Raw genomic sequence first — 24058 nt, 5'->3', positions numbered from 1 at the left:
GGGACGTAAGATATAATTTTATTTTTCTTCCACCACCCGCAAACAAATTCCTGGCAGAATTACCTGTTGTTTTGGTCGTGGGGTAATTTAATAATTCTTACATCCATATAACAGGTGTTAAATCCAAATAGGTTTTGTAAATTGGTTCTGACCACTTTAAAGTACCACAGAGCGTTGCTCTTTAAGAGGTTCAGAGATTATATTCTCTGATGCATTTAAAATACTGTAAATGGCAGAATCAAAAGCACAAAATGACTCACATAACGTCATTTCACACGCGCACCTGAAGTGCTTCTGCGAATGGAGAGAAACAGTTCAGAGACGGCAGAGAGTACATTTTTTTGGCTTTCTTTCTTTTACAAAAAAAGCACAATGTTTTGTGGTTATCATGAATCTACGTAAATAAATGTAAACCCTTTACACCTTCGAATGATATCATACATGTCTGTATGATGAGCAGATGATACCGAGTTTTATAAATTCCTTCTGTTAACGTGATGGCGTAAATGCAAGTTAACATAAGTTCTATCTAACTTGACCGATCAGGATCACTGCTTCAATACACAAAGAGGGCGATGATAAGAACAGAGAGAAGACAAGAAAAAACATGAAAACTTTCTTTATTGGCATTTTAAAGGGGTCTAATGACACGGCTTAAACAAATATTATCGTTTGTTTTAGATGTAACATCAGGTTCCAAAGCAATTGTACTGACAGGTATGCCCACCTTAATTGCGTATACATTTTGGCGGTTTTAGTCAAATCATACCACGAACTGACGTAAATGTGTGGGGGTGTGGTTACACAAGGAGTTTCAGGCAGGTCTGTGTGAGCATTCGCTTTTAGATAGAATTCATCTTTTGTGTCAACACTTACATTTTTGCAATTTTACGTGTCGAATACATGCATGGACAACTAATAACACACCAAAGACAAAGAAAGAATACGTAAATATACATAATATGTGCAAATTGTCATGTGACCGAGCATGTGAGAATTGCATTTTCCGGGTCCGCGGGATTACAAACTCACACCTACACCGTGAATGAAGTTTAAGTTTGTCCGAATGCATGAGTTTTATCACCAAGGAGCCACGCAGATTTATTTTTACAGACGTCCTTATGAGAAACAATTACCATCCGAATACGGCTATAGACTGTAAAATGGTCCGAGCTGACGCATTGGAATGGAGGCGGGGACAAATTAGCATATTCATGAATCAACAGTTACATTCAGGTAAAATATTTAACTATATAATAATTTGTAAATAATATACAATATTTCAATATTATTAAGTTTGAAGTTAATTATAAATTGACTTTGTGTTTAATATGCAAGGTGAAAAGGGTACAACCAAAACCACAAGTGAGTTACATTTGTGCATTTAAAAAGAAATGTATTTCCATATTTCCATACAAAAATAAAGAGAAAAATAAGCAATGCCGTTTAGAACAAAGAAAATAGAAACGAAGTATGTTTTGTCGTTGTGATATGATTTTCATAACAAATTCAGCCTTGCTTTAGAGAGCCATTTCAAAAAGTTTCTCAAACTGCTGTCTGACAGGTGATTTGATTTCTTCACACTGACTGACAGCAGCTCAGTGTCTCTCAAACTCGCTCCACCCAGCTGTGTTCAATGACAACACCAACAAAAGACACAGATCCACTTTCCCAATGTCTCTGAGCTCTAGTTCCCGGGGAATTCCTGCACATCCAGCACAAAGCAGTCGTGACGGAGAGGCTGTCCAAAAGACGGATGGCCAGAGGTGGGGGGGAGGGAGGGATTGTTGAGGGACACCAGCTGGATGTGCTGGAATCAGAAGTATTGAGCTAAATGTGAAATGTGAGGGAGGGGCGGCACAGGAAGTGGAATGTGCTTCTAATTATAGTCATCAGATAACTCGCACAATAAAACCTGAAAAATTTGCTGTGGAAACAGGGCAAGCTGGGGCTTGTGGGGCTGTCTATCTGTCTGTGTTCTCTGTCTGTCTGTCGGTCTATCGAAACATCAGAATTTCTGTCACAAAAGAACAAGTGTTAGTTAGCAGTATGTTTTTAGTTATTTTGGCCTAAATCAAAACAAACCAACTTCAGTTTGATTGATAGTAACTGGAACGCACGACAAAAAAGCATTATTTATCTTATTTAGATTTTTTTCGGGATTGGCCAATGCATCGGTTTTCAGATTTATATATATTTTGACTGATAAGAGTATGTATACACAATAAAAAATTAAAAAGTTTTCCTTTGCGTTTTTGAAGTTTTAAGTACACACAATAGTGTTATCAAAACGATCTGAATTTACACAGATCTGGGAAAACGAAAAAAACATTATGCATGCCGGGCCAGTGGATGGCGCTGTTCACTATAAGGAACACTACGTGTTTACGTACATCCGCATACACTGTTTTAATCTAAAAAGAGCTTTTAATACACTTTGTCGTCATGTATATGTGTTTAAAGTAGTGTGCATATAAATACTATGTCTCCGCTGGTTGTAGTGGTGCAGTAAATCTACTTTTTGCTGGAGAAATGACGATGAGGCCGGCATTATTGTTTGGGGAATACTTGCATGACATATTTAACATGATATCATGTGTGTTCTTTTAGTTCTGTATGTCTAGCATTTACGGTTATTACATTTGTCTTGTATCAGCCATATTGCTTTCTCAAAAACACCCACTAAAAACTCATATCAGTCGACCACTAGAAATTACCTTTGAAATTTGCCTTAAAACTACTGAAATACTGAATAAACACTTCTCTGTTGCTAGTGTGATATGTTGAATGGCCAAGTTTGTGTATAGTGTGGAGACTCTAAAAATACTTTTTCAGCCAATGGAAAGTTGAAGCAGTCCAAAGCATGAGATCTTGTTCAGCTGTTGTAAAAGGACTTTAGGTGGGTTACTGCTCTGGACAACTGGACCGTGAGTGTAGGACAGCTGACATTTGGTGGGCTAACTTTAGACCTGGCAGAGATTTTATGCGGCGCATTTCTCCAGTAACCCACAGCCAACAGATCCACATACAAAACACTGACTGGGGATGATTTGATTTTATACACATCGTGCATGTTGCTCAACAAGCAGGCCTACATTATTGTTCCTGCGTGAATGATGATGTGGGCGAAAGGACACAAAATGAATACAGAGATTTGGAGAGCAAGCACAGCCGTGATTCATGACCACTGCCTTTCCTGTCAGAGACAAAGCAAAGCATTATGGGAAGTTTGTGACTCTCAACAGCACAATAAAAACGTTTATGTCAATGTTTCAGTATATAACAGCATAAAAAACTACAGAACAACACGTTGCCAAGTCACTTAATAAGAAACGCATCAGGACACATTATGTGTAGCGTATAATACATCAGTGCTGGAGCACAGCCCAGTACTGTATGTTAAACACCTCCAGACTGAAGACTAACAAAAAATATTCTGTAAGAAATCAAGCAGCATCACAAAGTTGCGTTGTTGGAACTACAGGTCTAGAGCTGTGGTTAGAAGCATCGTTCCTAGTGAATATGACAAATAGACTTACATGCATCAAGCTTTTGATGTAAGCAAGCAACATGCAATGCATTCCATAGCCATCATTCTAAATATATACAGATTAAATTTTACATCTGTAAGTTTGTCAAGATAATAGAAGCGCTGTTTTTTTAAGAGGTTTACTACTATTCGTTGTGGTGAGGGCACTGCTTTATGTGATCCGCAGATGAATACGATAGACATTAAACGTGATGATGACACAACTTTATCATCTACTCCCAACTAAGGCGTCATGTTTTCTAAGTGTGAAAAAAAGGTATGTCTATAAGCGAACGGACTCCTAACAAACGCATCACGTTGTCTATATGCGAAAGTAGGCCTACACATTACAAACTAGTCGCATATTTACATACTGCTTTCTAAAAGTGAAATTACATATTGAATACCTGTCGCATGTTTACAAACCATGCACACTGCTTTCTATAAGTGAAGGTAGTCAAGAAAAGTAACGTTACACAGGACCATCCCGCCGCGTGTATAAAAGCCATACACATTGCTTTCCACGAGTGAACGGACAAACGTGGCACGGTGTCATTTTATCTACTTTTAAGTTGCATCAGGTCCCTGATGTCTTACTTAAAAAATAGCGGTACCTGTCTTTATCTGCTACTTTGCCTTGTTCAATCTGGAGGATTTCCATGAAAACAAAATGGGTGAACACGTTCAGATAAAGTAGCGGTAATTTAGAATAGCTATCTACGTCAGTAAGGGAGAGAAATCTGAACAGCTCCTATTCTCACAGACTTGAAGAGATAGGCTCACATAAACAAAGTTACTGAGTTGTCATTTTTCAAATTTTCTGAGTTGGCAGATGCTCAAGAGACCCGATTATAGCACTAAAAAATGGTAAATGGCCCCTTTAACATAGTTGTGCAGTGATCCAAAATTTTAGGGTTCTAAAAACACTGTAGTATCTAGGTGCCTTACTATAGTTAATGAGTAAATGCTTAAGTATACTGAAGTATTTTTCATGTGAGCAAAAATAGTACTATTGTACCGTAAAAAAATAGGAACACAGAAAAATGAAACGGAAAAAAATGAATTTGGAAAAAATGTTTACGGATTTCATAGGGTTGTAAGAGTCCTGTATTCATACAGTAATGCTGGCTGTGATTTTCTTCTATGAATGTACAGTGAGTCTGCTCAATATATCAGTAAAGGTAACAGCCCACGTGGCTGCCGGGACTTGAGTTGAGCTGGAAAACAGTCTGAGCGAGGGCTGCTGGCCCAAACGCTCATAGTCTTTTCCTATCCAAGATAAAGAGCACAACGTCTGCTGTCTGTTCAATGACCCCAGCAGCACAGACCAGATGAAGAAATGCCAGTGAGGACCAGATCCACACACAACACTACAGCACTCTGGAAAAATAATGTCCAATGCATTGCTCGTTTCCGTCAGCCAGTCTGGGATAAACTAAAATGCTGTCATCATTTATTCACCCTCATATGGTTGTAAATCTGTATTGATTATTTCTTCAGTGGAACACAAAAGAAGATATTTGAACAAAATTCTTAAGCACAGACGGAAATTGTGCATGCGCTGTGTGACAGAATATAGCCAAAGTCTCTGTTCTTTAAGGTGTGTGGTGATTTTATCAGGAGATGTGTCTTGGTTATAAAACAGAACTGACAACAGAAACAGGAAATATGTAAATGATAACCGCTTTATTGGGCAATACGATGTACAGTATTAAAATCCAGAATGTTCAGAGAGTGTGATGATGTCACAGATATGTTAATTAGCGTGTGTTATCATCCAGTGCCACAGTTCCACAAAATCAAAGCTGAAACACTGAAGACCCTGTTTTTACACTGAAATACTGCACCCAAAAGCGCCTGGGTGGTTTAGTGAATTCACCAAGAGTCCATGTGCACACCTCACATAGTCTCAATGAAGAAGAGTCAACATACTGTATGCCAGCTGCTGCGAGATGCCCCATCCAATGAGAAGAACACAAAGAACAAAAGAGTTTTTCACAGGAAAGCTCATGACGGCACACAGACGTCTCACAGAAAGTGAAAATATAAAGAATGGACAGAAATTAGCCTAATGTCCACAGGACAAAGCAGTCATTGTGAATAATCCCACAGGAGACATGGGAATAAGCCCTGGCTCAAAACAGACAAACCCCCACCAACCTTCATTACCATTCGCTTCTCTCTTCACTATTAACGCTTCGTGTACTTGACTTTGATGAAAAACATTCAACTTTCTTGTTTCAATTGTTCTCTGCTCAAAAGCACACACGGAATGTTTATTGGACTTGCAACCAGGTCTCAAAGATATGACGGCACTATAACCTGCCAAACGTTGACACTGCAGGAGTTCTCAGAATATCAAACCTTTGACCCATGGGCATGACATCGGAGGCGTTTATCCTCTGAAAAAGCGGGATCTAAATCAGTGATCTGAATCAACTGTGATGAGTCATTCATTTAACTGCAGGCTATTATGTTGTAAACCGAAACTCTGTGGCATTGCATTGGTAGCCCTGTCAACTATAGATGAAAAGGTACAAAAATTACATAATTACACATAATGTGTGCATAAATGTTACAAGAAACGAATGTAAAGCATTGTCCCTGCCAGAGAATCTCACCGGGGTTGATCGAGTTTAGCTCATCGGATTGAATAATTCTGTGAATAATCTGTACTAAGCAAATACTAAGCAAATTACACAAAAAAACTAAGATATTATTATCACTCCAAATGTGCAAACTTTTGAACGGAAACTGGAAAAGTTTTGTCAAACCTTGACTGTTGCCGCACAGGTTTCTTAGAGCCTGTAGGGGTAATCTGTTCAGACATCGCACGCCTCCTATAAACATTCACTGCGCAGCTATGCTGCTTTACCTGTTTTCCTCACAACACCTGCATGTCACCTGCTTGTCCACGGTCACAATGTGTCAAAGACAGATTACATCGACACAAAGACTACAGTATGGTGTGTCGTCGGATCTCTGGTGATGCTGGTTTTACACTTGAGCCAAACCGGATTTCTGGAATTTACGTTTGGCAGACCGTCATTTCCAGTGTGACTCGTGCGAGACGCAGAATTTAAACAAACAAACCAAATGAACATCACATAGACAGAAGCTATAGTGTGCTAAGTTTAGAAACTTTGACGGTTGTGTGTTAAATGATCTGTCAAAAACTCAAAGAGAATGTACCCTGGGAACTCTTTCCACCTCTATTTATAATAATGCAGATTTCTGGGCTGACCCATAAAGGCGTTTGCTCTTCTGGAATGTGTATTCTTTGGAAGAGTCACTCGAAGCAAATTCGATTCTTTTCTCATCTTTGGTGTTTGGAACGTGGTGAGTGGAATGCAGGGGCATTTATAGCGTTTCAAAGAGCAGACGCATGCCAGACCCTCGAGGAGGAGCCATTTTGACTCTGTGAGTGCATTGAGGAACACCAGACAATAAGCATCACATCATGCTCAAATTGTCTTTGGTGAAGCTTCTTTGGATGGGGCAATGCATCACACAAGATGAGGTGACGCTGCTGTGAATGGGGGGCTGCTGCAGGGCTCCTGATCCACTCCAAAACAAATGTGACCACACGCATTCCCCCTACGCTGCCGAATGAAACGCCCATTGTGCAGGAGAGCTGAAAACAATACATCCACATAACTGAGAGAGAGAGAGAGAGAGAGAGAGAGAGACAAATGTCAGAGAGGGGAGGAGTCTGTCACATGCTCTGGCAACAAGTCTGGAGGAGGGTGTCGCTGATCTAAGCCCCGCCCCTAGTGAAAACGCCCACGATACAGAGAGAGAGCTCAGGACGTATTCTGGCATGTTAAACTAAAATAAATCCAAACTCGCCACAAGCCAACAGCAAACCTCACCCCATAGACTCCTGCTTTAGGTGCACTTGTTTTTATTTGTTAGGTCAAAATCCCTGCTTCTGGAAAATGAACATAATTTTCATTTTTGGGTGAATTATACTTTAAGGACGCATTCTAGCTTTGTTAGATAAGATTTTAAAAAACTGTGATCCTTGCTAGACTTGAAGTATGCATTTAAGTTCACAACATATTCAAGCACAGATTGATGGTTGGGACAGCAGGTGTCACGTGAAATACTGTAAACTATGTTTTCTTGAGTTTTGTTTTTACTTGCCCCAAGCGTCCCTCCTGACATTATTCTGACAAACAAAAGGAAATGAGCAGCTTCATATCCTCAAGACAAAGCCATCGCTTTCAACTGCTTATTGGAAAACACAGAGCATACATACCCAAAACATCCATCCAAACCATTTCATTCACAACAAAAAACACCTACAACCCCCATCAGACCTCATATCATTACTAAAACGACCTGAAAAAGTATTTTACGTCTAGCGAGATTTTTACACTGTCGTAAGAACTCACAACTACAGTCCTCATGTGTCACGAGTGGTTGCTAAGGTAAACCTATGCGGTTGCCAAGGTGTTTGATAAGCTCACAGGAGTTGACCCCAAGTCTCTGTAGATATGACTCGGTTCCCATAAACCTCCTGCAGCAGCACGTATGTAACATCGTGCAGAAGTGGAATATTTCACCCAATCAAAAGCATTATAAGAGATCCGAGCATTTCACTTTCTAAGGTCTCTTGATACTGCCAGAGATATACGGGCCATGTGCAGAGAAATCTACTATCCTCCCCTGCATGTCTTCAGATGGAGATGTCTGTTGATGCTCAGTAACAGTATGTTCAAGAAACACAACAGGGCTGGAAACAGAGCATGTTAACGTCGTTTGTTGCCAGACATTCATATAATAAATCACAGTTATGATAAACTGTTAAAAGGTGTTGGTTTTCTACCCAAACACTCATTGTCAACAAAGTATTGTCTGCTGTGTCAGCAGTATAAATCATGATTTTGGGACGCAGCTTCTCGGTGAACTGAACACATGGTAGGCTGACTAGACAATCCTTAAAAAAGTTTTTATATATACAGTATATCCCTATTTCAGCTATCAGGCTTACTGACATTACTGAAATATTCTCCATGTCTCAATAAAAAAATATTTTGGATTCATTGTGGACAGTGTTGCCAAATTGGACGGTCCCCGCCCAATTGTGCTTCATTTAAACGGGTTAGACCGGAAAACAATGCATTGGGCAGATGGATAACATTTGGGTTGCTTATGAAATAAGAAACATGCCCAAGCAGCTTGCTGTTTCTTTGCTTTTATTTAGTCAAGTTATTTCAAAACATTCAGAAATAATGTGTAGTGCAGTCATAAAAACATGATTCCTAAACACAGCCCTTATTGGTTCAGTTTAACACATCAGGTCTGGGATAGGGAAACTTGTCAATCAATCTACCGTTGAGATGTGATGACTTGTGAGTGACGGGTTTTTGGCGCGATAAAGGACTGTACTTTGTATATTGAATGCCAAAATGGCCCAAATATATGTTGCATGGTAATGGGACTATGGGAGGAAGACCATAACTGATTTCAGTGCACAGTTGAATGATTTAATAAAAATCTAACTGAATATGGGATTATACGACTTCTGTTCATCATCAGCACACCTTTAAACTGTACAGACGGTGCTCTGCCATACCCGTCCTTGACATCTGCTGGCAAAATTTTGCATTATATGTTCTGTAATATATCCCATATTCCCAAAAGACATACTGTAGTTCTGTCAGATATTAAGGCAACTTAAAAAGGTAAGCGCATTATTGTTGTTCTTTCGTATTAGTATATATCAATGAATTGAACATGCCGTGGTGTGCATTAAGTTCATGAACAAGTGTAAAATGCATACTCATGTTGCTTTCCACTTCATTAAAGTAGGCACAAAGTGGTTTAAGGGTTAAAGTCATTGGTTCATTTCATCATTGTCACCTTGAAGTGATTTCTGGACATATTAGTCATATTTTCTAACTCTCCTTAATGCATTTGCTATGTTTGATCTGTTTTCCTGGTTTTCCTCTTATTTGGTCATATTGTCAAACTTAGTTTTAATGAGATAAAATGCTCATTATCATTGTTGAATGACATTGCGATACATTTCTATCACGTTATTTTGGCAGTTTAAATTTGGGCTGGTTTTTGTTAGAGTGGGCGGGTTTTAGTAAGCCTTTGGGCTAGAATTAGTCCACCCAATCTGGCAACACGGTTTGTGGATCAGTGTGCCATATATCTGGTTTCCATGACAATTGCTTTACACACTTGCCGCTGTTCTGTGCATACGAAAGGAATGCTGAAATATGACACAACGCCCCATCCCCTCCCCGTCCCAGTCGGGAGGCTTTAAAAATCTGCTTGTGTGTGGATACGTATGAGTCCTCTAAAAACCATCAGCTGCGGTGGTGTGCGTGCATGTGTGCGTGTGTAGTGTTATTGTAGATGTCAATGAGCTTACTGAGCATTTCATAACACTGGCCTTTGTCTGAAAACACTACTATTCTCTCAGTGTTTCAATGGAGCACCATGTGCTTGACTTACAAATGACAACATTTTTGCATAGAGCACAGTATGTTAAACTGTTTTATTCAGTCAAATCTCACCTTTTTTATCCTGCACCAGGAAGCTTAAAAAGTAAGCACACCTCTCCTCGCAAGCTGCAGGATTTGAGGAAACATTCATGTCCAAAGCATAAACAGTGCTAGCATGCTTCAGGTTTTATTTATGTATTATGGGTTTCGATTTCTCTGAATAAGTCTTTTATTGCAGTATGAGGTCCATGTGTTTAAAAAAGTCAAAGGGGCCGGTCGGGTTTATAAAACTCTATTTATTTCAGCCAAATTCTACAAAGGCAGCGGTGCTCAACACAGCTCACATGGCATTCCCTTTAACTTTAATTGCTTTTATACAGTTTACATCTACCAGTCACGCAAGGCCCTGAAGTGTTTCAGCTACAAAGACACTTTTGTCTTTTGATGGCAGCTATCGGCGTAAGAGAAAGAGCCGACCAGATGCAGTTCAGCCAATCGGGGTCGGACGAGCAGATCTTCATGCTTTTCTAATTCACGTACTGGATGGGACTTCACCGTCTCTCCACAGAGCAGATCAAAAACTGGCATCCGTCTGGACGAACACATGTGTTTTGTCTGCAGCAGCACAGATAGGAGCGGTCCTGGGATTCCATTAAAGAGCGCTGCGGCCCGACAGCCATTGTTTTCACACCCACCCCTGCTGAGCTACAAACATTGTCCTGACATTCCTGCAGTGCCAGCCCATGGAAAAAAATCACTCCTTTAGTCAATGTTTCCCGCAAATCTTTAGAATCCAGCCATTACGGTTTAGCAAATACAAAAGCAGAACGCGAGCTGAGATTTTAAGTGTTTGAACTCTATGATATGGCACATCTGGAGTCTGTTTAATAAACCTCCGGTCAGTGCAACGCAAGCTTTTAGTTTACAGCATGACTCGGATAAAGCGAAACGTTTTTAAACACACTGTTATACATGACACAATTACAACAGCACTGGACTTATAGCGTCAACGTCATAACTGCCCGTCCGATCGACGTAAAATCAAACCAATCTGTCTGTTGCTCTGTGTTATTTATGTGTGAATCTTAGGACATCTGTCCTCTTCACACTTACTCAAAATCAAAAGATGTGGAAAGTAAAATATGGCTCGTTTTTAGCCCAGTGGTACTGCTTGCATTTTGGCATTATTTTTATGACAATAATCCAAATTTCATTACCCAAATTCGCATTATTTATCCAAAAAGAACAAATGTTTTAGTAAAATGGATTTGTCCGTATAAACATATGTAGTCCAGGCCAAGAGAGCTTGTCTTGCGCAAAAGTCTCACACAAACCCAAGAAAATGTTTGGGGGAGTTTGTGGAAGATGTGGGCCACAGCTGGCAGCTATAAAAACCTCAACTGTACACAGCTTATCTTTAACTTAATGGAGAAAAGACAGATCGAATGAAAGTATGAAGGAAATCAAAAGAAGAATCAGGGAGCTGGTTTGTTCGGATCAAAGCTGCTATAAGCATATTTGTCGGTAAAATAAAAACACAACAGTACCAGCCGGGAGTAATACACCCGGTTAACCATTACACACGCGGTTGGTATGGATATATGGCAGGGAATGGCTGACCCGTCCCTTTAAACGGACAATGAATTCATTAGAAGAGAAAGGTGTGTCCTATGTAGTGCAGAACTCCCCTCCACTAAGCCCCACCCCCTTTAGGTTACTTTTGCTACTGCTTTCTAGCTTTTCTAGTGCCGTTTCAAACACAGAGATTCAATTAAAAGAGTTCGATTCAAATGTGGCCTGAGTGGCACACATCAAACTTTAAATCTTACAGGTTCTTGTGTGTCTCGTGACAAAGCCCAAATATGAGAGCTAGTCATGAGACACGATAGATATGGTATTAAAACATAATATTTTACAAGACCATACTAACTCAATTTTGTCATTTGGGTGACTTGAATGATTAAATCATGAGAGAATTTTCATATTCGGGTGAACTATTCCTGCAAATTGTAGAATTGGAACAAAGATCCTGAGAACGATAGTTGCTTGAGTAGAAAGAGGAGGGTTTGTATGACGCTAAAAGAGAAATACATGGACCCTAATAGTGGGGGTGGACGAACAGACCCCCGCACACAACATGTATCACTGATCACCAAACTCACATCCTGAGCATTAACATTGTGTTTTCTTCACAGCAGAAATAATACTACAGATAAAGAGTGTGCGGTGGGTGAACATTAGCTCTTTCATTCTTTTGACTTTTTAATTGTAGGGCGGTGTGGAGCTCACGTCTTATGCTTTGTTGGTGGCGGAGGAGTTTCCTTAACGTCTGCAAGCTCTGGCACGTTTTCTCATGAGTTTCCAGGTAAAAGATGAATATTAACTACAGAGAAAGATTTGCTGCGAGCGATCGAATTTAACCCAACATCAGGGTATTCACTGGGAAACATCCTTCATTTGTTAGTTGAGTTATTGAAGTAAACCAGATTATTAAAAATCATGAATAAATCTACTTTGCTGAAATCAAGTGAGGTAACTCATGATACTCCTGAGAGCTGATACTGTCCAATTTAGAGGTTTTGTTTGGTAAAGAAGAATATTATTTTGATGATGTTTTTAATTTATGTATTTAATTAACAGTTCTGATGACAAGTAGTTGTCAATATATAATAGAAAAAGTGAACTCACCTATAAACCAAACTTGCTATTAATATGAATTTATTAATCGTCCATATTTATATCATGTAATCGTAATTCTCAAGGAGATAACTGCAACGTTTTATACTAATATAAAGTTACAAGTGTGCAATAATTTGATTCATTTTAATAATTTGAGTACTTTGTTGAACTAAAGGGATACTTCACCCAAACATGAAAATTCTGTCATCATTTACTCACCTTCGAGTTGTTCCAAATCTGTGTAAATGTCTTTGTTCTGATGAACACAGAGAAAGATATTTGGAAGAATGCTTCTAACCAACAGATCTAGCTTGATCCGTTCACTCACATTGTAGGACAAATGATGTTATATATATTTTTTTGTTCTGTTGAACACAAACGAAGACATTTTGAAGAATGTAGGACAGCAAACAGTTCTGGGGCACTTTTGACAACCATTGTATTTTTTCCTACTATAGCAGTCAATGGGGGGCAAAATCTGTCCGGTAATAAGAATTCCTCCAAATATCTTTCTATATTTATAAAGATTTGTAACAACTCAAAGGCAAGCAAATGATGACAGAATTGTCTTTATATCTTAAACACTTGATTTCCTATGTAAAAAAACACATCCCAAAGCAAACCAGTTTAAGGGATATTTCAGCTAATTTCATCATTTGTTCGCCGTCATAAAGAACTTGTATGACCTTCTTCTGCACAACATTAAAGACACTCAACCTAAATGACTCATACTGTTCTCAAAATATCTTCTTTTGTGTTCCACTGAAGAAAGAGTCACATATAGGTTTGCAACCACGTGAGGAGGAATAATGGATTGTTTTTTTTGGGTAAACAATCCCTTTAAAAATGACAAAAACGGTTTAGGTATTACAAGGGGTAGAGACTTTGGTTTCAACATGTAAATAAGAATATGATTCACATTTAAGTGTTACTTGTGTGAATGCAGTCAGATCCCGGTGGGAGCGAGCGAGTTAATCTCAGTCAGCAACACTCCTGTTGAAATCCCACCGAGCCGATCACAACCCCGCTGACTGATCAACACGACTGAATCAGATAAGAGCCGTGCCCCCCCCCCCTTGCCCCCCAGGGCCACAGAAAACAGTTGTCTCAGTCCTGAAGTCAAAACACACATTTAGATTGAGACACACAGTGAGTGGAGATATGTTAAACACACTCTTATCAGGGTGAGACAGAGCCTTGATCGCAGCTTTGTTGTGTGAAGCGTGTGTTACACATGACTTTCTGATCCACACTCAGATGTGCTCTGCTCTGTGCGTGCGTGCGTAAGGCGTTTCAATCTGTTCACACGACAAAATGAAAACGTCACTGCCAGTGTGAAAGAGCACTGATTTGGATTAAAACCGGTTTAATACACCACACATCGCTGCAGCTTGCAGCTATAAAGTACGGTTGATGGTTTTAAATCAGGATCAAGCAAATGTAAATGGTAGAGATTAAGAAATAAAGTGAGAAGTGAGTTTGTGGCTCTTACTTGAGAAAGTACTTCTGTCCGTTGGGAGTGAACGCCATCTCCCAGCCCGGCGGCAGCGGCCGATCCTCCACCACATCCATCGACTGGTGGCGGATATGGACGTGCTGACGCCCGGGCGTCGCGGCACTCATCGCGCTCAGCGCGCCCGCGGACAGCTGCAGGGACGCCGGGGACGAGTGCGAGCGGACGTGCTGCACCTGGAGCCGCGGCGGGTGACCGCTGGAGTCCGTGCTGGACTGCCGGGAGTGGGAGCCTGAGTCCGGCTCTTTGAAGAAGGACTCGGGCAGATGTTTGTTCCTCCAGGAGCTCGGCTGCGGGCTCATGACGGAGTTGAAAAGTGCCTCCAGGTCCGTGTCCAGGTCTTTGGCGACGTGGATCACCTGCTGGCCCGGTAACGGCTGGAGAGGGTTGCTGCTCATTTCCACGCGAGGCGAACAAATCTGAGCGCTCAAAAACAATCGACGGAAAAAGTCCTGAAAAGTGTTGGAAGTTTGTTGGGGTCGGGCCTGTTTTCTTCTCCTTTGGTTAAGTGGTTTCGGCCTATAGGAAAAGTTTTGAAAAGTCTTTATAAAGTTGTCATAAAGATGAAAAGGTGGATGTCATAATGCCTAGCATATATATTTTTCGAGATATCCCCTTTGCGTTCTCTCGCTGAGTTTCTGTCCCGATAGAAACTTTGTCAACTCTCTTTCGCTCACCCCCCCCCTTCAGCTCCTGTGTCACCTCATGAATATTCAATGAATCCGACACTCATGAATATTAAACACAGTTTCATACAGCCAAACAGTAACATTCGTTTGCAAGGCCATGTTACTAGGAGGTTTAAAGCTGAAGTATGGAAGGGAGAGAATGAACAAGATTAAAGTTGTTTTTATTAGACGTAAAACATAGACAGTTATTGGTTGGTTGGACTTAATATACTCTTATCCAATATTCTCCAATAAAGTGAATTCCCTCAGTATCTATTAAATAAAAATTAGATACATTTATTGTGTTAAATAATAATAATTAATAAATGTATCGGGGTTAAAGGGATAGTTCACCCAAAAATGAAACTTCTGTCATCATTTACTCAACTTTGAGTTGTTCCAAATCTGTGTCATTTCTTTGTTTTGGATGAATTCTTATACTGTTTAGTTTCAAGCATTCGTCCAAACATATTTCTCTGTGTTTAACCAGACAAAGTACTGTATACAGGTTTTAAACAAACTGGAGAGTGAGTAATTGACAGAACTTTTAGTTTTTTTAACACGTGATGTTCTCTCACCGCAAACATCAGATTAGTACAGCTTGTTTATATTTGATATTGTTGGGCTATATTGGATACAACCAGTTTAAAGATATGGGTCAACCGACCGTTACACATCCAATCCACCCAAAATTAATTTGATAATCAGTCACACCTACTTTAAGTGTTTCTTCGCATCTACATTCATCTGTATTATAACAAGTCATTGTATATGTGAACACTGAAAGGATTAAAATATTTCCTGCAGTAAAGCAGTTGTACAAGATTTTGTAATAAAAATGAAAGGCAGTGTGCTGCTGCTGCTCTACACTGTATGTACAGTACATGTGTCTGAAGATCAACATGGCAGCATGACATGAGCTGAGAAACCCACCTGTTCACACTGAAGGCACACAACTGAATGTCTTGTCCCTCACGAAAAGTTCAACAAATGTTTGTACACACCACAATAAATGACAATATTTCATTTTTGACTAAGGATTTTACATTTTAAATGAAGTTTCAGTTCATATTTAGTTCACCTTCCTATAGTGTCTCTAAGCTAATTGTGATTCCGCTACATAATTAAGTTAATAAATTAATAATTTCTTAAATATTATGTTTGGTAAACATTTGGGGGCGGTTGCAACTTAGCCTAGTTTTGAATGAAACGGGCACTAAGTTGAAACTATGCACTACTGAATATTTTTGAGTTGCACCATTCAATTTAGTTGAAGCGCAATGTTAGATACAAACTAAATATTTACGGAAGCCTCCCATCAGGAGTAACTGTAGGAATAAAATTGCAGACGCACTGAATTAACTGAATAAGCTTTTGTTTCACTCGACATTCTTTAATTATTTACACATGCCAATATAATGCTGACATTTACAGTCACTTAAAATAAAGAACATTATGTGATATTACATTTTTGAGGATTCTAAGCAGAACCTTCCTAGCGTGCCTCCGTGTGTGTATATCTGCCTGTGTTGTGCACGCCAAATAAAATTAAAATCATTAAAATGAAATCACCCATGTAATTTATGATTGTGTTAATTAGGCTGTATTGTTTTTGAAATTTACAACATTTCAACACAACTTTTTCTCACAAATTTAAAGGCTGCTATCCACCTTTTTTGAAATTACGAATTATGCCTTTCATACATAGCAAAACCACCAGTGTTAAATACGGTCAAATTAACACTCACAGTGTATATATAATGAACACTTGCTGTGTATGCGCGTAAGGCTAATACTCCAGACTTTCGGTTCACCACTTGATCCCATTATAGTTAGGCATTACCAAGTTAGCTTGAAAGCTTTTAAACGAACGTTAACAGTCTTTGCCATAACCATCAACAGTTTCTAAAGTGGAGGTTATTAAATCCAGTGTTCTTAACAGGGGAGTCACAATCTAACGGGTACATTTTGTTATTTAAATAAACCTGATCACATCACGTGATATTATGCGACTACGCATTAGGCCTAATTTACGGAGAGCTCAAACTACTAGTTCTACCTATTCACACATACTCTATACTTGGGTGGATTTGGTGCGTATTTTTTCACGTGCCCATGTTAATAGATTAGATCATTCACACAGCTTGCGGATCTGGGTAGGGTTGCACCAGCCATTCGTTAGTTCTTTCTTAAATGTTAACGTCAAGTTCACACTAGAAGCTTAGTAACCACTAGCTAGTTTGTAACTGACTCTGTACGCTATTCGGTTGAACCGTTGGCCTTAAGGCAGAACGTAGCTAGTAGTTCGTAAGATACATAATCACATAATAACGGTATATAAATGTCTTTTAATAACATATATGACATTCTATTTTCAAATGATTAAAAAACCATTTGCCCTTTTCGTGACGTTTGAACGTCGTTTCTTACTTTAAAACTGAAACTAAACGGCTTTTCCTCGCCGAAGATCTGCATTCGGTAAAAATGAGCTAATAAAATATTTCAAATTCACATTTTATGTCCAGTTCTTTTCTCATGCGGCAAGTAGCCGTGTAATAAGCTTCGCATCGGGTCCTGATCACACTGTCGGGGCTTATTTCTGCGATAACAACAGGCTGCCTGTACATTATCCCTTACATTTCTATCAACCACTCGCACTAAACATAAAACAGAGAATCATAATGATGAAAATAGCGTTTCATAAACCTTTCTTAAAACGTAAGTTTCGGAAATACCCATTGTTGACTGAATCCCACAGAAGTCGCGGACCGATAGCGCGCTAAAACGTAGTATGTGGAAGCACAAAGGCGCATGATGGCTCTGTACTGCATAAGTGTTCCTCCTACGCACCGCATACGCACTTCACACAGTGTATGTGTGAATCCGGCGTTAAGACCAAACGTACAACCTACTAACATACAGATTTAGTTACAAACTAGCTAGTAGTTACTAAGTTACAGACCCTAGTATGGACTTTACGTTCACATTTAAGAAAGAACTTACAAATGGCTGGTGCAACCCTACTGTTTCCCACAATTAAAAGCAAGAATCAGCAATATAAGTGAGAGCAGCATGTGATGAACAGAACACAACAGCAGTATTGAAACTTACATTCAGCTGCAGTGTTGAATTTACACTAAAAACCGCCCAGTAATGCCATGCAGAGTTCAAATAGATGACTTTGCTAACTTGTAGATTAAACCTTAGCGATAAATCATTATTCATTATCCAGAAAGTACATATACACAGAAATGTGCCTCACGATCACATTAATACAGAAAATGACATCAAAGACCTATCCAAATCATTTATTTATAAATGCATAAATGTGGAGCTGAAAATTTAAAAATCTTGTTCATGGTAACAGTTAAAGACAACAAAATACAACCCGGCATAGCACAAAAGCACATGTGTGTGAAATAGATGTTATGGCAGTTTCAATGGATGGCTCTATTAGATTCTGCATATTTCCTGCCCTTTGTGTGTTTATCTATTCAATATTTTGGCTAATTTGTATTATTTTCATTTTCATTCATTAACACACCAGACCACCTTTAACTATGTAATGTTAAAGACATTCACAACAGAATAATATATCTGCTGAACAATCAGTCATAATGTATGCTCCAAAAATGCATACATAAAAGACATATAGTTCTAAGGGCATGTAAAGAATTGTACAAATAAAACCATGCCATCTGCATAAATTCTCCAAATGAAACAGCTCCAATCATCCTTTAGCTCATGATAAATCAAATCATTTGATGTAGAGCTGTGCGAGTAAATATGACAGCAAATGTCATAAATCACATAACAAAATGTGAATGTTGAGTGATGAGAAGGTTTATCTTCTTTGCTGATGTTATTTGATGTTGCGCAGGATGCGACGGCAGTGGTTGCTCTTCAGTTCAGCGAGCGCTCGCTCCATCTCCTGTATGAGATGCTGCAGGGTGGCAGGATCCGTCTGCAGTACATGTGCCCGGCACGTGCCACCGTCCTCCAAGTGAAGCTTCAGGGTGACAGTGGGCTTCACCTGATGCCGTAGAGCCCTGCTGGCCAACTGCAAACACAACTGCTCTGAATCACTGCTCCACAGATGGATTCAAAAGTTATAGTTTCAGAAATTCCACTGACAAGACTGTGCAGACATGTCTCTCATCATTTCTCTAATGTCTGTTATTTCCCTGAAAACAACCAATCAAAACGAATAACACAGGGAGGGTCATGCTGGTACTGCAAATCCTTTACATAGGTGCAGTTAAATACACACAAATTAAATATAAATATGCCTGATTAATAACATAAATGAGATTATATTTACAAACAATGAAACCGAACTGCATCTTTGTTTGAAAGTTATTTCTTGCCATAAAACTGAAAGAAAGTGTGTTTTTCCTCACAAAGTCTCCATTTGTTACAAGTAATCCCCCTGTCGGGGTTTATTCTGAGATAACAACCGGCCAGCTGTACATTATTCCATGTATGATATCTACACTACACACAAAAACTAGCCTATCACTTTGAGGAGGACTTCACTGCACCTCTATCATTTAAAAAAGAAATATTACCACACACTGAATTGTATTTATATTGTAATTTTCGCAGCTGTGTCTAGCATTATTAGTCATACCTGAACATCCAGCCGCCACTCCAGGTTGTGGTAATGAGGGAGGTTTGGACTGAGATTACTGAGGATCTGTCGAATCTCTTTTCTGTTCTCCAGATAGAGCTGGAGGAGAAGTTTATTGAGCTCTTCACTGAATCCCAGCACCAGCACAGAGTCCTGAAAATCCACCTCAGAGATCTGCAGAGATCAAGAAATGAACCCTTACTCTACACATACTACCGTACACTTTTCAACACCTACAACTTCTGGAGTTGCATGGATTACTTGTATGCTTGCTGTATGTGTTTTCCACATTGAACACTTAGTACTCTTCCCTTGCATTATATGCACAAACAGAATCTTTCTAAAAATCTTCATGTGTTTAGCTTAAGAACAGCTCACATCTGGAGCATCAGAGTTTTAGTTTTTTGAGACACTGCAGTATGAGCTCTACATTTTTGGTGATATATTCTCGGGCATAATTTATACTCAGAATTTCTTCAAGAACAATAGTCGCAGGAGAACATACACAGTGGACGTGGAAAATTGAGGGTGAGGTGCCTTGTTCCAATATACCTTGAAAAGTTTTAATATTGACAGTAAAAGAGATTCAATAATTAGAAAACATTCCGACTCTCTCACAGGGGGATTGATTTTTAACAGTAACTTATAAACGTTTAAAGACGAGAGCAACAGTAACTGAGGATGGTTACTCATAGTTCACCTGCAGGAAAGTTTTACCAGGATTGTTTTCTGCATTAATTATTAATGAAATCTGTTCTGTTTGTTGCTAAAGGAAGATTTATAAGTTGTCCATTTACTTTTTCCAGTCTGCACGGTAAATTATTCCTCTATAACAAAAAACTTTGTACAAAACAGTTTATTATGTTATTATAAAGCACAAATCTGGTTTCACTGATTAGTATGTAAATTCACAAATCAGCGATAAGTGCCAAATCATACGTGACAGTCAGTTTCTCTCTCTTTATTCAAAAGATGAAGCTACATTTTCACATTGTAAATGGCAGACATTGAAACATTTAACGCAAAAAGCTGTGTATTCTTATTGTGGCTCTTCAATGCAAACATCACCGTGTCTAAGGTTGAACATGAATTCAAGATATCAAACTATGAGTTCAAGGTCAAGGGTTGGGCAACAGTTATTCCTTTAGTACGTTTTTCCAATGTCGATATTTGATGTCATTTCAATAAACGGAAAAGTTATCCAAGTTATAATTTTAGTAAACTTATAAAACCTTGATACCAAGTGTAAATGTACACTACATGAACATAGTAGATAGCATAATTGTGTCTCCTTTATGACGTGTATGTGCTTTAAGAAGCATTCTGTTTGAAAGATTAATAATTTTTCAGTACACCGCAGCTCATTTACGTATTTTTTTATCCAAAGCTTTTATGACCGATTGGTCAGGTGATTCGTAAGAATCAATGCAATTACGCTTGAAACATGCACTGTGTTAAAGCCATCATGCTATAAGCACAGCATGCATGCATTCATTCGAGCTGGAAAGAGTATGTGTGAATCAGCGCTTTGCAGCTGTAAATAACAACTTCTGACCATGAATGGAGAATCTCTGCTCACAGGTTTAGAAATAATGTCTGATCATTGGTGCAGTAGTTACAGCATGAGCTCTTTCAGATGTTATGATTACTGTTTGTTCATCTACACACCATCAGTTTTGAGCTCTCAGTGAGGAGATACATCAACCCTTCCACACCATGCTGTATAGTCTCTGAGGATACATTCAGCTTTCCTACAACATTATACAACACATATGACCAAATCAATAAACATCAGCTCATAAACATCAACAAACAAACATACGAAGAAGTGTACTCACGTGCAGCCCCCTCGTATATCTTTGAGTTTGAACCCTTTTTTAGAAACTCCACAGCGATTCTGCAAAACTCCCAAACAACTAACAACCATACAATGACACAGCGTATCATCCGTGATGTTTTTCAATTGTGAATGGATGTAACAAAAAAAGCATTACAGTCGATATTCCCTCACAGTCACAGCAGAAAACAATGGTCATACATTAATAACAGCATAAGCAGATAAGTCAGCAAGAATTCACATGCAAATGGTACTGAATATTGTCAAATAAACAGGAACACAAATATGATGATGTGATTTGCAGCTGTCACTCACCCGCAGGATCGACGTCAGATAAAAAACACAAATGATCTTTGTGATCGTCTGATAAAACTAACAACATCTCCACACACTGTGTCTTACAGCTTCACACTGAAACAAGGCTTTCATTAGAGAAAAATGCTTGAAAATTGAAAGAACAGTCACATGATCGAGAGGTGTGCAGTAAAATAATGTCCCACTGAACAAACGACTCAACTACAATAGTTCCGCTTGAAAAGAATCGGTTGTTTAGTCGCAGTACAATATTTGTATAAGATATAATGTATGAAATAATTTGAGTAATTGTATAAAAATGTATGAACGTAAATAGCCCCATGGTTATCTTACGTCAATAGTGTATTTAAAAAAAGCACAATTTGAATAGATTCATTTAATTTCAAGGACAAGGAAATAATATGATTGGACTTGATCTTTTTACATAACTTTGTAAAACAAAATAAATCTAAATACAATACAATTGTATACAATTGAATACAATATAGTTAATTGTGTGTATTTTTTGTGTTGATATGAATTTGAAGTGAACAATAATACAGAAGCTGTACAGTACAGCGTGTTGTTGTAAAACATGGGTTATTTGTTTTGTATTTAATATGTTTTGTTGGGTGGGTTTCAGAAGAGCTGCATCTGGCAAGCGTCTGTGCTGCAGCAAGCTGCTGGAGCCACGACTTTTCTGTGATGGGCTGTGAGAGAAATAAAAAGGTTTTTGATTTCTATATGTTTTTTTATTGCACATATTGATGTGAAATCACAATGTGAGGGGAAGAAATACAGCAGTGTTGTTTTTTAGTGAACTGTATATAACTATGTTATAACCTAGAAATGTTCAAGCAGCAAATGACATTCGTCTAAATTTGGAGTGCACGGCAGTTGAAATGTTTTCAGAGGTGTGTTGGATGCTGTAGGAGATGTAGCGTCTGGTGAGGGGCAGTAGAACTTTACCCACGCTCCCATGACTTTTTTCAGCCGGCAGGATTTCCTCCGGGCTCTTCCTCCCACATGCCCTGCTCCTGGTGACGTTTTGCGCTCGTAATGATGTTTCAGAGTGTGGGGAGGATGCAGCTGTGGCAGCTTTACTGATGCATTCTGGGAAGGTGAAGCAGCGGGATGATGTGAGAGACAGGAAGAACCCACCAAAGGTGATGTCATCTCAAAGCCACAGGGCGATCTTTTGACCTCTACACATCCTCTCAAAGCTCTAAGAGGTCTTCTTCATGGGAGCGCCATATATCTGCACCGCGTCACCTATTCTGCTTCCAAACGGACTATGTTGTCGCATATCCACAACTTGATCTGAAGATAGTTGTTCATTGGTAGGAATCACCTGGAGAAGTTAAGAAAAGTTTTTTGCGCTCCAGCTCCTCAGGGTTGAGGAGACTTCAGAGAGTCCGGATGCTCGGTCTTATAGCACTATGTGCAGTACGGCTGGACTGTATGACTTTCTTTCTTCCGCAGAACACAAAAGAAGATATTTTGAAGAATGTTATTATCTGGACTCCATTCACTTGCATTGGTTTTGTGTCCTTACAATAGAAGTGAATGGGGTCCAGTGCCATTCGATTACCAACTTCCTTCAAAATATCTTAATTTGTCTTCTGCAAAAGAAAGAAAGTCATAAAGGTTTGAAATTACAAGAGGGTGAATAAATGATGACAGAAATGTCATTTTGGGGTGAACTAGGCTACGCTCTTAGGAGTCCGGTCAGTTGATAATACCTAGAATTCCTAAATCAAGTGCAGGTGGTAGATCCTTCCCTATCTAGCACCTAAAATTTGAAACAGTCTTCCACGCACTGTCCGGGAGAAAGACACACTCTGTCAGTTTAAATCTAGCCTTACAGTTTTTTTCGATTGCTAAACGCCAGTGAGCACAACTGCAGCTGCATGTACAAAACTCTAACTACAGTCTGCACTACCAACAGTCACCTGAGCTAAACTGTTCACATCACCTGCAGAACTCATTACAAGCAACACAACTCTTAACACACGGCTCAAACCGGCTCAGTGCAGCCAAACACAATGCACAACCCTCACTGAGATAACACACACTGTCACTCACAACACACTGAGAGGAAAAACACCAATACAGAAAATACTAACTTTTCATCTTTACAGTTTCAACAATATCAGTGACTTTATACAAAGTCATATTTCTCCTCTTCCTCCTGTTGGGGTCGGCCTTTGGGTCCTGTTGTAAAAATATATTTTACAGTCAAACTTACTGTAATATATATTTGTGTAAATATTCTATAATTGCAATACAAAATAAATTCCTGTAATGTTTTCATTTACTTTAAGGATGTAACTCTCACCTGTTTGATGGAAAATTGGCATTACAGATGCCACTGTGGAACTTTGCAGATTGTGTTGCACCCTCAACCCAGTCTGACGACACTGACAGGGACACCGAGCTTCAGAGAC

The 24058-nt window shown here is 39.1% G+C and overlaps 2 protein-coding genes across 3 annotated transcripts in view; both read right to left on the bottom strand.

The window, feature by feature from the left end:
- Nucleotides 1-14868, bottom strand: part of wwtr1 (WW domain containing transcription regulator 1) — a 33316-nt gene extending 18448 nt beyond the window's left edge. Inside the window, exon 1 of one of the 2 annotated variants that reach the window (XM_079471958.1) lies at nt 14162-14868. In XM_079471958.1, the coding sequence (XP_079328084.1) occupies nt 14162-14580 (419 nt within the window). In that variant the 5' untranslated portion in view covers nt 14581-14868. The remainder of the gene's footprint in view (nt 1-14161) is intronic. The other variant, XM_079471959.1, reaches the window with a different exon arrangement.
- Nucleotides 14869-16230: 1362 nt separating this feature from the next.
- Nucleotides 16231-21857, bottom strand: commd2 (COMM domain containing 2). The gene is made up of 5 exons (XM_079471188.1): nt 21633-21857; nt 21319-21396; nt 21149-21231; nt 19481-19654; nt 16231-18910 (listed from the first exon to the last, which is right to left on the bottom strand). The coding sequence occupies exons 1-5, from the start codon at nt 21697-21699 to the stop codon at nt 18713-18715; spliced, it is 600 nt and encodes a 199-aa protein (XP_079327314.1). The 5' UTR covers nt 21700-21857; the 3' UTR covers nt 16231-18712.
- Between the last annotated feature and the right edge of the window lie 2201 nt (nt 21858-24058).

The sequence above is a fragment of the Barbatula barbatula genome (genome assembly GCF_947034865.1).
Source record: "Barbatula barbatula genome assembly, chromosome: 13".
Classification (NCBI taxonomy): domain Eukaryota; kingdom Metazoa; phylum Chordata; class Actinopteri; order Cypriniformes; family Nemacheilidae; genus Barbatula; species Barbatula barbatula.
This window is presented reverse-complemented; position numbering and strand designations above follow the sequence as displayed.